We start from the raw sequence: 15,109 nt of genomic DNA, 5'->3' as shown, positions 1-15,109 counted from the left end.
CCTGCATGAAAATTACAAAGAACTTTTAAGCTTTACTTAATGTCAACCAGAGATAGGGATTTTATTCTCTGCAATCTTATTTTCAGTGGAATATAACTGTTTGTTGTAAAAAGATAAGTTGCTTAGCAGAGGTTGCACTGTATTTGTATTGGAATGAAATTGCTCATTAGTACATTATTCTTCATTAACTGGAATAAAAATCAACAGAAACAAGTGATACAATCCCTGTATTATCAATTAGATAGTGAAACTTAATGCTACTTTTATGGGTTTGGTCAGTGGTCATACCCCGTATATTGACCAAATGGGTCAGGGAATTTGTCTCTGATTTTCCAAACACAGCATGATAGTATGACTCTTCTGTCACCTGCAGACAGTCTTCCATGTGTCCACAGAATAAACTGTCTATAGGCCTGGTGTCTATTAGCCTTCCTTGTATCGGCTTTATCCTAGAACACAAATACATCCCTCCTATATAACCTAGCCAGGGCTAAAACCCCTTCATCCAGGATAAGTACTTCAAAGCTGTGAAAAAAAATTAAATATATTCTACTCACAATGGTCAAAATAGAATTCAAAGGTTGAATGAATGATATAAAATCATATTTAGATGCACTCATGAATATCAGTGCTGCATTTCTATTATTATAAGGTATTAAGAGAAAAATTCAAACATATTTTATAATCTGTATCAATGAATTAATTAATAAAAGTCTTGACATATTTAACTTACTGCATGCTCAGAGATGCACCTTTGCTTCTGGTAGCATTTCTTTTCAATATCTGTTGGCATTTGACGGCATCTGCCACACACACGCACCAATCTGGTACACTACTCCCTGGTGCTGGGTGGTATCTGCCTGGCTGCCGCTCTGCAGGTTTTAAGATGTCAAACAAGATTCCTGGCTGCAACTCTATAACTCTAAAAAGAGTCTCCTGAAGACGTTCCCTCAACATGCTTTCAACTTCATTCTGTGAAATGAACAATTGAAAATTTATTTAAAACATTTTAACACAATAAAATTAATTAATTTATTATATTAACTGTTTCTACTACAGTAAAACTTCGTTCGCTCGAACTCCGATCGCTTGAATACCTCCCTTCGCTCGAATTCATCGCCCAGTCCCGGCAAAATTCCTATATAATTATATATATTGTTCTACCTCAGATCGCTCGAGGTGTTGTAACCAATTTGTTTGTTATGGTAATATTGTTGATTTTCTGTTTATGGTAACGATAAAAAGAAAAGAACTTGTGAAATAAGTGAAATATGTAAAAGTCTATAAAGAATGACGTTTACCAGAACGGCTTTATTTACAACCGTGGTTCATGTAACGTGAATTGTAACAGTGTTATCTATTTATAGAAAGATACTTGCACAAGTGTTTATTTTAGTAAATGACTACAAATAGATGCTGCTGTAAATCGTTTTTTTTTTTTTTAATATTTCATAAATTTATTTTTTTTTAAATTAAATTCTTCCCATTATAAACATTATATATATTTTGAACATTGTTCAACAAGTTTGGTCTGATTACGTACGTACTCAAAGTCAATAGGGGTCATCTACTAATCATGACTAACCTCAATACCAAGTATGAAGACTATGGGTCAAAGGAATCTTAAGTTATTGGGCGGACAAGCTTTTTGAAGTCAAGGCCCCTGTGACCTTGACCTTTGACCTGGTGACCTCAAAATCAATAGGGGTCATCTACTTATCATGACTAGCCTCCATGCCAAATATGAAGACTGTGGGTCAAGGGAATCTTAAGTTATTGGGAAAACAAGCTTTTTGAAGTCAAGGCCCCTGTGACCTTGACCTTTGACCTGGTGACCTCAAAGTCAATTGGGGTCATCTACTAATCATGACTAACCTCAATGCCAAATATGAAGACTGTGGGTCAAAGGAATCTTAAGTTATTGGGCGGACAAGCTTTTTGAAGTCAAGGCCCCTGTGACCTTGACCTTTGACCTGGTGACCTCAAAATCAATAGGGGTCATCTACTAATCATGACTAACCTCAATGCCAAATATGAAGACTATGGGTCAAAGGAATCTTAAGTTATTGGGCGGACAAGCTTTTTGAAGTCAAGGCCCCTTTGACCTTGACCTTTGACCTGGTTACCTCAAAATCAATAGGGGTCATCTACTAATCAAGACTAACCTCCACGCCAAATATTACGACTGTAGGTCAAAGGAATCTTAAGTTATTGGGCGGACAAGCTTTTTAAAGTCAAGGCCACTGTGACCTTGACCTTTGACCTAGTGACCTCAAAATCAATAGGGGTCATCTACTAATCATGACTAACCTCCATGCCAAATATAAGGACTAAGGGTCAAAGGATACTTAAGTTATTGGGCGGACAAGAAAAAACCGACGGACGGCCGGACGGACGGACGGACAAGCTGATTCCAGTATATCCCCCTTACAACTTTGTTGTGCGGGGGTATAATTATTTACAATTATTTAACAATAGGAACTGATCAAATTATTTACAACAATTAAAACAAAAATCACTGAATGTTTTTTTTTACTATTTCTTAATTCTTTTAAATAAAAAAAAAAAAATCATTAATTTACAATAATTCAACAATGTATAATAATCAAGTTATGTACAAAAATTAAAACAAAAATCACATAATTTTTTTACTATTTTTTGATTTTTTTAAAACTTTTTTATTTTCTTTTTTTTTTCAAATATGATGTCCAGTTTTTTTACACAATGATCAACCACATATTACTTTTTACACATTTCTCTTTTGGCTAAATTCCAAATTTTGTCCTTGATATTTTCGTCACTTAAGTCAGCATACTTTTGTCTCACTTCAGAACTTGAATAAAGCTTATGTCTCACAATTGACAATGTTGGTTTCTTCTTCAGGGCAACACTTAATTCAATTTCCAAATATGACTAAATTCACGCTCTGCATCTGTACTCCATACACGTCGGTTACGCCTCCCAAACTTGCCATAGTCTCTTTCAGACACGGACGTGAACAATGACTGTGAGATAACTATTCTATTTCCAGAGTCTGTCATGTCAGTGTGGGCAGGATCGATTTCCGGTTCTGGTTCAATAGGTGAGCAGGGAATGTTTTCCATCCAGCTGGTAACCTTCTCTGTCGAGTCAGGGATTTCATCCTGTAAATCTCTAGGAGCAGGGACGGGAATGGTTACTGTAGACCAAACTGGTTGTGGGCGAATTAGTGTAGAAGTTTCACAACTGTTCATTCGCTTCCGAAGAATATCTATCGAGATGTCAGCCCCGGTTGAAAGGTCGTAAAAAGTCCTCTCTGTTTGCAACGAGTGCTTCATCTGTTTTGAAATTTGTTCCCGCATTTCTGGATAGCATTTTAGCATATGGGAAATTACATGTTTCCTGTTGTCTGTCGGCGTACTTTTGCAGCATACCTGAATCACACGAGGCTGTTGCCCATTCCCTTGACACTCTAGAGGTGGTAAAGGGTGTCCCCTCACTTGTCACAAATGGATGAGTTGCTCCATTGTGCTTCATTTCCATGATCTCGCACACGTTCTTCAGTGCTTTGTATTCTCTATTTGACATGGGCACCTGCACTGGCCCTTGGTAGCATGTCTTGTGGCTCGTCACACTTACGACAAAGTACGTCTTAGTAGTTCCATCACTTTGTTCTATCTCCACTTTTTCAGCATTTTGAACTTCTTGCATAGTCATGTTCTTGATAACACCAGTTCTGGCTCCAGAATTCAACAATAACGACGCTATAAGGTATTTTCGATGGGAAGCAAAGTTATCGTTTTCATGTGGCATTTCCCCCAAGGAACGTATGGCCTCTCATCTCTCAGGGCAATCAATGAACTCTTTTATGTCCACCGTCATGACTGTCTGTCTTTTTTCTGTCATTTTCTTGATCCGGTTTCTGGTTTGAGCTTTACTGATTATGTGGCACAAACCCTTCATATTCGTCTTAAATTGAGTGGAGAATCCCGATGGTGCATGCGAGCGTTCTTCCAAGTACAGTAGAAATTTTGTCAAGAAGGTTGTAAGAATTATTAACATTCTTAAAATTTTAATTTGTTCACTTTTTGGCGCTTAAAGCTCTCGCGTCACGTTAACGTCGCCGCCTTTTTAGCGACGTCATGGACGGCAGAGTTTTCCGGAAGTTACATAAAAAGATTACAAACAAGTTTATTTTTGAAGACATTAACGGTAGCGATATTTGATGTAAAATATTATTATTACAGTAAATATTCAGGATTGAAGAAATTAATTAAATTGACAGGACACCATTGTTGAGAATCGCTACGCTACGCATAGCTACAATTATATGAACTTTGTAGATGTGAAATAAACGAAATTACAAGATTGCAGCGCATTTCTTACTTGGTTTTCTGAATCCTGAACAATTCTCAACATTGTCGACTATATATCGCTAAAAGAAAATAATGGACTACGATACTGCACGGAAATCGCGGACAGCGCATTTGGCACAGTTAACCAAGATTTATAGAGAACTTGAAGAGTTGATGTTAACCACTGAAAATGAGCAAAAAGTAAAAGAATTGTTTAATCGACTGTGCGAAAGATACGAAAAATTTAAAACAACACACTTTGAATGTTTAGACTTTTGCGACGATCCTAAAACTATAGAAACACTAAAGAAGAACTTTGAAAGTTGCCGAGCGAACTTTATAGAATTCAAGGAAAGATATGCCGAATGGAATCCCGTAGCATCAATACCCAGTAGTGCAGTTTCATCAACAACTCGGCTAAGAAACGCAAAAGTTAAGCGTCTGATAGCTGAACAAAAACTTAAGACTCTTAAAGAAAAACAAGCTTTGGAGAAGGAGAAACTGCGATTAGAGGCAATACAGAAGGAGCTCAAAGATAAATCGCAACTACTGGATCAAGAAAGTGCTGTGATGGAAGCGAGGCTGGAGGAGTCAATGTGGGCAGACGAAAGCACGGTGATAGAAGCAGACGACATATTAGAAGATGGGCATATTGTGCAGAAAACTATGGATTTTGGACATACTTATCGAAATGATAATGTAGCCGATAGCAATACGGCACGTTATTCTCGTGCTTGTCCCGGTAAAGATCACGAGGCTGCAGACGCACGTAAGTTCGAAGATGTAACGCAGCAAGATGGCGGAAATAGCGCTTCCGGTTTAGAAGTGGAACGACTTGCATCAATCATTCAAGAAGGATTTAATTTACCAAAACCAGAGTTACTGACATTCAACGGTTCTGCGCTTGATTATTGTAAGTTCATTAAAAATTTTGAGACCAACATTGAGTGCAAAGTAAGTGACAATAGGTTAAGATTAAGTTATCTAATACAATATTGCACTGGTGAGGCAAAATCTTGCATAGAAGATTGTGTGTTATTGGATTCAAATGTAGGGTATAACCGAGCTAAATCAATTTTGCAATCTCGTTATGGTAGGCCACATGTTGTTGCGAGAAGTCATATTGATAAATTGTTGCTTGGCCCTAATATTAATGCATCTGATGTTAAAGGATTGTCTCAATTAGCTTTAGATATGCAAAAATGTCAAATGACACTTTCACAACTAGGGTTTGTTTCTGACGTAGATAACTCTGAGAATTTAAGGCGCATTGTAAGACGTCTCCCTATGCATTTGAGATCAAGATGGGCAGAGGTAGCCCACTCTATTTTTGAGTCAGGGAGAGAACCTAATTTCTTTGAATTGACCAAATTTATTGATGAAAGGTCACGTGTTGCTAGTTCAGTTTACGGCATTGATGTTGTAAAAGAAAATGTCCGAGAAAATAAAGCGTCTGCGTCAGGAAATACCACAAAAGGTAAAATAACTACTCTGTCTACATACACAGAAAACCAAACGTCAAAATACAGTAGAAAATGTTTTTGTTGTTCAGGTACATGTTCGAATTTATCTTTATGTGATAAATTTAGAAAATTGTCTTTAGAAGATAGGAACAGGTTTGTCATAAAATCTAAATTGTGTTTCAATTGCCTCAAACCCAATCATATGTCACGCAAATGTAGGCGGGATAAATTATGCACTGTGTCTGATTGTACCACTAAACACCATTTTCTTTTACACAATTGGTCCCCAAAGCGTCCCGATAATTCAATAACCCAACCTTCTGTTAATTGTGCGGCAGTTAATGGTTCATTTGCTAAAACCTGTCTAGGGATCATACCTATAACTGTAAAGGGTGGGAACGGTTACTCTTGCCAAACTTATGCTCTGCTCGACGATGGAGCAGACAAAACGCTTTGTGATGAAAGTCTTATACAGCAGTTGCATCTGACCAGCCGGCCTGTCACCTTCCAGATATCGACCATTAGCTCGACCGGAAGTACAACTTGTGGACAGGAAGTTGATCTCAGCGTTTGCCCAGTTTCTGGAAATGGTGAAATTCACCTTAACAATGTTTGGACGGTTAAACAGTTACCTATCTCTACCCGCTCTGCAGTGACAAGTGATGACATTATTGGCGTTCCATACTTGTCCGATTTACAAATTCCCAAAGTAAAGGCTAATGAAGTCCGGATTTTAATTGGTACAGATTTCCCCGAAGCACATATTCCACTTGAAGTGCGTTCTGGAAGCAGTCATCAGCCATATGCTATAAGGACACGACTTGGTTGGGCAGTTCGTGGGCCAGTCCCTCGTCCTTTTGTAGAACAGAACAGAACAAAACATAACAGAGCAAATATAAACTTTGGTCATTCAAATGACATAATACTGCAACAACAGCTCGAGCGTATGTGGACGTCTGACTTCAACGATGTTAAATTCTGCGATAAAGAGTCAATGTCCATTGAAGATAAAAGAGCGTTGGACATTATGGAATCATCCCTTTCATATGTAGATGGTCACTATAAGATGGGATTACCTTGGCGTGCAGACGATATAAACTTACCAAATAATTTAGCATTAGCCTATGCACGTTTGAATCAACTTAAACACAAATTGTCTCGTGATAAATATTTACATGAAATGTACACCAAAACGGTTAGTGAGTACATTAATAAAGGTTATGCAAAAGAGGTAGATAATAACGGTACAAACTCTAAGCGCATATGGTACTTACCCCACCACCCTGTGATGCACGTTAACAAACCAGGAAAGGTTCGTGTGGTATTTGACTGTGCCGCGAAATACAACGATACTTCATTGAATAGCCAGCTCCTTCAAGGTCCAGATTTAATGAACAGTTTAGTAGGGGTACTTTTAAGATTTCGTGAGAAAAAGATAGCTCTGTCTGCTGATATAGAGGCTATGTTCCATCAAGTTCATGTGATTGAAGAAGACTGTCACGCACTCCGGTTCCTATGGTGGCCTGATGGGGACATGTCTGTACTTCCTAAAACTTACTGTATGCAGGTGCATCTGTTCGGTGCCACATCATCTCCTAGCTGTGCAGCTTATGCATTAAGAAGAACAGCCAGTGACAACGCGAATAAATTTCCAGATGAAGTTATAGAAACTGTTAAAAGAAACTTCTATGTCGATGATTGCCTGAAATCTGTAGATTCAGAAGAGAAAGCGACAAAGTTAGCAGCGGATTTACAGTCACTGATGAAAATGGGAGGTTTTAGACTTACAAAGTGGATCAGCAACAGTAGGTCAGTCATTGATACAATTCCCGATTATGAACGTGCACCAACGATTGTTAGCCTCAGTCCCGAAGATGAACTTCCTTATGATCGTGTATTAGGCATTAATTGGAACGTTAATGACGATTTCATCACATTCAAAATCAAGAAAACAAATAAACCTGTAACTAGACGCGGAATGCTTTCCATAGTTAGTGCGATATTTGATCCACTAGGACTTTTAGCACCAGTGACATTACGAGCAAAGGCTATCGTTCAAAGCTTGTGTAGAAGGAAATTTGGTTGGGATGAAGCAATTCCGCAAATTGATCACGATGAATGGCAACGTTGGATATTAAACTTACCTTGTTTGGAAAACGTTCGAATAAGCCGTTGTTTTCAACCAAAATATTTCAGTACTTTAAAAAATATACAGTTACACGTGTTCAGCGATGGTTCTGAGACGGGTTACGGCGCATGCGCATATTTACGCATTACTGACGAAAATGATAATACTGCATGTTGTTTAGTGCTTGGCAAGTCCCGACTCGCCCCGATAAAACAAGCTTCGATACCGAGACTCGAACTGTGTGGAGCTGTTGTGTCATGCCGCCTGTATGCCATGCTGAAAGAAGAACTTGATTTGAAAATTGACAAAGTTGTTTTCTGGACAGATTCAATGATCATTCTTGGATACATAAATAACACTTCAAGACGTTTTAAGACTTTCGTCGGGAATAGAATTAGTTATATTCATGAAATGACGAGTCCAGAACAGTGGCACTATATCGACTCCAGTTCGAACCCCGCTGACATAGCATCAAGAGGCATAGATCCTGGCGATAAAACTAGCATTTCTTTCTGGCTAAATGGACCAGACTATCTGGCGCAGGACGAGTCTACTTGGCCTAAATTTGTAAACATAAACGATATCGCCGACGACGACTCCGAAATTAAAAGAGACGTAGCAATAAATACCACTGGGGTATACACTGGGCTGACTATAGGAGACATTATCAACCATTATTCAGACTGGAACAGACTACTAAGAGCGTTTGCTTGGTTACAGAGGTTTGTGACATACTGCAGAAGTCAAAATAAAAATGAACAAAATTGTGAAGACCTCAAACTAGCTGAGATACAAAATGCTACTCATGAAATTGTTCGGTATGTACAGAAAATCAATTTCCAACAAGAAATAAAAGACTTATTGAAAGGAAACCCCGTAAAAAAGAACAGCAGATTAGCTATGCTTAACCCTGTGATGAAAAATGGACTCATCCGAATGTCTGGGAGACAAATTTACACTGACTATGAAAAAGCCCCTATAATTCTTCCCCACAATGATCACGTGACAGAGCTGATAATTCACAATAGCCATAGCAGCAATGGACATGTAGGATGGCAACACGTTCTAGCAGAAATACGGTCAAAATTTTGGATTTTACGTGGTCCTAGTGCTGTTAAAAAGACCATAGGAAAATGCATTGCTTGTAAACGACAGAGAGGTCCATTACTCACTCAACAGATGGCGCCACTTATCCCAGAGCAGACGACACCTTGCAAACCACCGTTTACATTTGTCGGAGTGGACTACTTTGGACCATTGATAGTAAAATTAGGTCGATCTAGCGTTAAAAGATATGGTTGTCTGTTTTCTTGCTTGACAACGAGAGCAGTGCATATAGAAGTAGCCCATAGTTTGACAACAAATTCATTCATAGCTGCCTACCAGCGTTTTACATGCAGACGTGGACAACCAGAGAAAATGTTTAGTGACAACGGTACCAACTTAGTTAGTGGAGACAAAGAACTTAAGAAATCCTTAGAAGAGTGGAACCAGTCTAAGATCGGCAGATATCTGTTACAGAATAAGGTAGACTGGCACTTTAATCCACCATACGCGAGCAATATGGGTGGGGCATGGGAGAGAATGATAAGATCTACACGCACCATTTTGAAAGCTCTTGCCAAGGAACAACTTTTAACAGACGAGAAATTACTCACTTTCATCGCAGAAACAGAAAGAATTCTAAATGATAGACCAATCACTTCCGTGAGTAGCGACCCTAGAGATCTTCCAGCGCTCACACCAAATATGCTTCTTTTAATGAAAAGTAATGCGAGTATTCCAAGAGGTGTTTTTGAAAAAGAAGATGTATACAGTAAAAAATGGTGGAAACAGATACAATATTTGAGTGACGTATTCTGGAAAAGATGGATCAAAGAGTACCTACCTTCTCTTCAGAACCGACAAAAATGGCAGAGAGAAACAAGAAACATGAAAGTGAACGACATCGTACTTGTAGCAGACGATACCATTCCACGAGGGCAGTGGCCACTTGGCAGAGTAACTGAGGTTTTTAAGGGTAGGGATGGGCTTGTACGCAAATGCCTTGTCCGTATAAGAAATTCAAATGTCCTCAGACCAATAACAAAATTATGTCTTTTAGAAGGCACAGAGTAAATAATAGTTGCGTTAACATTTTGTCAAAATACATTTACTGATGTACAAAAGCCTTCTTTAATTTAATTTTATTTATTTATTTTTTTTTTTTTTACGCGTGGATTAGACATTTTAACAACCCAAAAAAGAATTTGATATACTATAATATGTATTGTACTTCTTGCAAGAGCATGTTCTTACCATGACTAGATGGCGGTTGTAAATTATAATAATTGCAAAATTTAAAAATTGCAATCTTTGATGATATTTATATTTGTGTCATGTTATACATTTTTCAAAATAATTACGTATATATGAGTATTGGTTGTTTTTTAAATATTTATTTTTATTTTCATTTACAAAAAATATTAAGTATGTAGATTTATACATTTTTGATACATATACACAACGTTTTAGTATTAATTTTTTTTTTTTACTAGTTTTTCTTCTACATTATTTTCAAATCATATATATTTGATAAGTAAATTATTGATATTTTGAGAAAACAAAATTTGCTTAAGTGCTATTCTTATTTGATGAAATTAAGACATTTCATGGAGGGCACTGTAAGAATTATTAACATTCTTAAAATTTTAATTTGTTCACTTTTTGGCGCTAAAAGCTCTCGCGTCACGTTAACGTCGCCGCCTTTTTAGCGACGTCACGGACGGCAGAGTTTTCCGGAAGTTACATAAAAAGATTACAAACAAGTTTATTTTTGAAGACATTAACGGTAGCGATATTTGATGTAAAATATTATTATTACAGTAAATATTCAGGATTGAAGAAATTAATTAAATTGACAGGACACCATTGTTGAGAATCGCTACGCTACGCATAGCTACAATTATATGAACTTTGTAGATGTGAAATAAACGAAATTACAAGATTGCAGCGCATTTCTTACTTGGTTTTCTGAATCCTGAACAAAGGTAATCACACAAAGTTTCCACTGTGGACACTTGTCAGACCCTTCCTCCTCGAAATAGTCTTTCATATGCATGGGCGTACAAAAGAAAAGCATGTCCTTCGGCCTTCTGTCGGCGCAATAGTATGACAAGTACTTCTTCACGTGTGCAGTGTACTCCTTGTCTCTACCGATGCATACCGACCCACCAAGCTCACTGGTTAGGTAGCTTATCCAGTTCCGAACTATTTGAGGCCTTTCAACAGATCGACTCAGACGGTCACTTTGAACGTCTTCCCCCGCACCCTTAACTCTGGCCGTTTCAACTTCATGCGACTCTGGTGGTTGGTCTGGCTTTTCCTCGGGATCAGCCTGATGCGGTTCCTCTGACGGGTCAGCAAACTCAGCCGTGATCTGGTAATTCTCTACTTGCCAAGGTTGACAGAAATCGTTTTTCCGCGGCGGTAACTGCCACCTAGCGTCTACAATCCTCAATGCATTTCTTGACTCACGCCTTGATGCCTGACTGGTCATGGAGTGCTTGCTTCCTAAATGAAGCGGCACGTCAACGATTATGCTTGGGCAGTTCTCTTTCGGGCATATTTTGTAGTATCGACCACGGTGTTTCCTTTTTAGCTCGACTATTCGATAAGAATAAGTAGAGCTATTGCAGTCACCCGAGCGTCGGCGTCGGCGTAACCACTTATGTTAAAGTTTTTGTAATAGTTCAAATATTTTCAAAGTCCATAGACATATGGCTTTGAAACTTTGCACACTTGTTTACCATCATGACCCCAACCTGTAGACAGGATGAGGTAACTCTATCAAGCATTTTGACAAAATTATGCCCCTTTTTCGACTTAGAATTTACGTTAAAGTTTTTGTAATAGTTCAAATATTTTCAAAGTCCATTGACATATGGCTTTGAAACTTTACACACTTGTTCACCATCATGACCCCAACCTGGAAACAGGAGGAGGTAACTCTATCAAGCATTTTGACAGAATTATGCCCCTTTTTCGACTTAGAATTTACGTTAAAGTTTTTGTAATAGTTCAAATATTTTCAAAGTCCATTGACATATGGCTTTGAAACTTTGCACACTTGTTCACCATCATGACCCCAACCTGTAAACAGGAGGAGGTAACTCTATCAAGCATTTTGACAGAATTATGCCCCTTTTTCGACTTAGAATTTACGTTAAAGTTTTTGTAATAGTTCAAATATTTTCAAAGTCCATTGACATATTGCTTTGAAACTTTGCACACTTGTTCACCATCATGACCCCAACCTGTAAACAGGAGGAGGTAACTCTATCAAGCATTTTTTTTTACTATCAAGCACTAAGAATAGTCGAGCGTTGCTGTCCTACCGACAGCTCTTGTTCCTCTTAGTTTCACGTGATTTGCGTGAAGTGCGCAATACTAGTCTGACGTTATCTTCTTTTGATGCTGACGTCTGAGGTGGGGCATAAGACCCTTAAAATGTTCTTTGCATACTGTACATAGATAAAGACCTAGAGCTAAGATATTTAGCATGAAACATCCTCTAATGGGTGTCTACCAAGTTTGTTCAAATAAAAGCCCTTGGGTCAAAATTGGCCCGGCCCCAGGGGGTCATTGATTTTCCCTATATGCATATAGTAAAAACTTAAAAAATCTTCTTATAAAGAACCCAAAGAGCTAGAGCTAAAATATTTAGCATGAAACATCCTCTAATGGGTGTCTACCAAGTTTGTTCAAATAAAAGCCCTGGGGTCAAAATTGGCCCCGCCCCAGGGGCTCATTGATTTTCCCTATATGCATTTAGTAAAAACTTAAAAAATCTTTTTAAGAACCCAAAGAGCTAGAGCTAAGATATTAAGCATGAAACATGTTCTAATGGATGTCTACCAAGTTTGTTCAAATAAGAGCCCTGGGGTCAAAATTGGCCCTGCCCCGGGGGTCATTGATTTTTCTTATATGTGTATAGCAAAAACTTAAAAAATCTTCTTTTAAAAAACAAATAGCTAGAGTTTAGATACTAAGCTTGAAACATCTTCTAGTGAGTGTCTACCAAGTTTGTTGAAATAAAAAACCTGGGGTCAAAATTGGCCCCGCTCCAGGGGTCATTCATTTTCCTTATATGTGTATAACAAAAACTTAAAAAATCTTCTTTGAAAAAACTCAAATAGCTAGAGTTTAGATATTAAGCACCAAGCATCTTCAAGTGAGTGTCTACAAAGTTTGTTCAAATAAAATCCCTGGGGTCAAAATTGGCCCCCGCCCCGGTGACATTGATTTTCCTTATATTTGTATAGCAAAAACTTAAAAAACTTCTTTGAAAAAACCCGAATAGCTAGAGTTTAGATATTAAGCGTGAAACATTTTCTAGTAAGTGTCTACAAAGATTGTTCAAATAAAAGCCCTTGGGTCAAAACTGGCCCTGCCCAAGGTGTGTCATTGTTTTTAACTATATGTGTAAAGAAAAAACTTGACCAGCTAGACCTTAGATGTTTAGCATGAAACATCTTCTAATGGGTGTCTACCAAGTTTGTTCAAATAAAAGCCCTGGGGTTTAAACTGGCCCCGCTCCGGAGGCCTATATACAGGTGAGCGACTTCAGGGCCATCATGGCCCTCTTGTCTTATTTATACGGGTGAATTTAATTTTGAACATAATAAAGGCGTTAACGAATACAGCAGTTGATCAAAAACCAAAACAAGTGTTTCCACCATTTCTTGGAATTTCTCCCAACATCATAATTCGTGCGCAACTGATCATGAAGATCGACACCTCCCATATACTTATTGTAAGCAGAAACACACTGTGGTTGCCTTAGCTGAAGGATATCTGCTCCTACTCGGCGAGAAGCACTAACAACATCGTCTGGTTGACTAAGAGTAGACAGGTGATGTACCAATTTTTTGTCCTTCCAAACAGAAGCAGTAAGCGGTGTATTTCCTTTCTGTAGCACTTGGAATTGTCCCCTGTCTTTTACATCACGCGGTTTTTTCAGCTCATTTGGAAAATCTTTCCTATTTACACGTACTGTACCACATGCGTATAGTCCATCATTTAATAATTTTTTCATCAAAGGAACACTGGTGAAAAAATTGTCAAAGAAAATGTGCCGGTGAGTTAGTTTCAAGTGAACCGTAAGTTTAGTAACAACATTATATCCAAGACCGTTTTCATTACACAAAGTGTTTTTACCCAAATAAACTTCAAACTTTGACAGATATGATGTATTAGAATCACATAACATCCACACTTTGATTCCACGTTTAATCGGTTTTGCGGGCATGTACTGTCTAAATGAGAGTTTTCCTGCAAACCGAATCATTGCTTCATCCACCGCTACTTCACGGGAAAGATCATAACAAGTAATGAATGTGTCTGAAATGTGCTGAACAACCGGACGAATCTTGTATAGGCGATCATAATTAGGATGTCCACGCGTTGGTTCTAAGTCACGATTGGAAACATGGAAGTACTGACAAAGTTTCTGAAATCTGTTACAAGTCATTATATTCTGAATTCCGGAGTTCCCAATGAATGAATTGGCAGACCAATACATATCAACTTCCGGGAGAAAGTTGATCGCCATTAGAATGTTCATCCCAACAAAAGCTCTCGTTTCATTTTCGTTAGTGTCTACCCATTTGTCATCAGGTTCACCGTTGGTAGCCTTCCACCTAGCGTAATTATGTCTCCCCCACCTCGGGGGGAGACATATTGTTTTTGCCCTGTCCGTCTGTCAGTCCGTCCGTCCATTCTTCGTTTCCGGACGATAACTAGAGTCCCTTTTGACCTACAGCTCTCAAACTTCATAGGATGAATGGTCTTATTGAGCAGATGATCCCTATTGTTTTTGGGGTCAGTAGTTCAAAGGTCAAGGTCACAGTGACCGTTGGTCAATTTCTCGTTTCCGGATGATAACTAGAGTTCCTTTTGACCTACAGCCCTCAAACTTCATAGGATGATTGGTCTTATAGAGCTGATGATCCCTATTGTTTTTGGGGTCAGTAGGTCAAAGGTCAAGGTCACACTGACCGTTGGTCAATTTCTCGTTTCCGGATGATAACTAGAGTTCCTTTAGACCTACAGACCTCAAACTTCATAGGATGATTGGTCTTATTGAGCAGATGATCCCTATTGTTTTTGGGGTCAGTAGTTCAAAGGTCAAGGTCACAGTGATC

The 15,109-nt window shown here is 38.3% G+C and overlaps 2 protein-coding genes and 1 pseudogene across 2 annotated transcripts; 1 reads left to right on the top strand and 2 right to left on the bottom strand.

Annotated features, from left to right (window-relative positions):
- Positions 1–275: 275 nt before the first annotated feature.
- LOC132733701 (uncharacterized) lies at positions 276–3,233 on the bottom strand (annotated as a pseudogene).
- A 1,194-nt stretch (positions 3,234–4,427) lies between these two features.
- LOC132733700 (uncharacterized) lies at positions 4,428–10,043 on the top strand. Its single transcript, XM_060720367.1, has one exon. The coding sequence runs from the start codon at positions 4,428–4,430 to the stop codon at positions 10,041–10,043; it is 5,616 nt and encodes a 1,871-aa protein (XP_060576350.1).
- Positions 10,044–13,387: 3,344 nt separating this feature from the next.
- Positions 13,388–14,610, bottom strand: LOC132733714 (piggyBac transposable element-derived protein 4-like). Its single transcript, XM_060720391.1, has one exon. It carries the CDS (start codon positions 14,527–14,529, stop codon positions 13,597–13,599), a length of 933 nt encoding a protein of 310 aa, XP_060576374.1. The 5' UTR covers positions 14,530–14,610; the 3' UTR covers positions 13,388–13,596.
- Between the last annotated feature and the right edge of the window lie 499 nt (positions 14,611–15,109).

Source organism: Ruditapes philippinarum, unplaced genomic scaffold (genome assembly GCF_026571515.1).
Source record: "Ruditapes philippinarum isolate M1 unplaced genomic scaffold, ASM2657151v2 ctg802_1_1_1_1, whole genome shotgun sequence".
Classification (NCBI taxonomy): Eukaryota; Metazoa; Mollusca; class Bivalvia; order Venerida; family Veneridae; genus Ruditapes; species Ruditapes philippinarum.
The sequence above is the reverse complement of the archived record's forward strand: the minus strand, read 5'-3'. Positions and strand labels throughout refer to the sequence as shown.

What these genes read in the sequence shown, in the direction of transcription:
- LOC132733700 (XM_060720367.1), top strand. Translation starts at nt 4,428, where the DNA reads ATGGACTACGATACTGCACGGAAATCGCGGACAGCGCATTTGGCACAG.
- LOC132733714 (XM_060720391.1), bottom strand. Translation starts at nt 14,529, where the DNA reads ATGAACATTCTAATGGCGATCAACTTTCTCCCGGAAGTTGATATGTAT.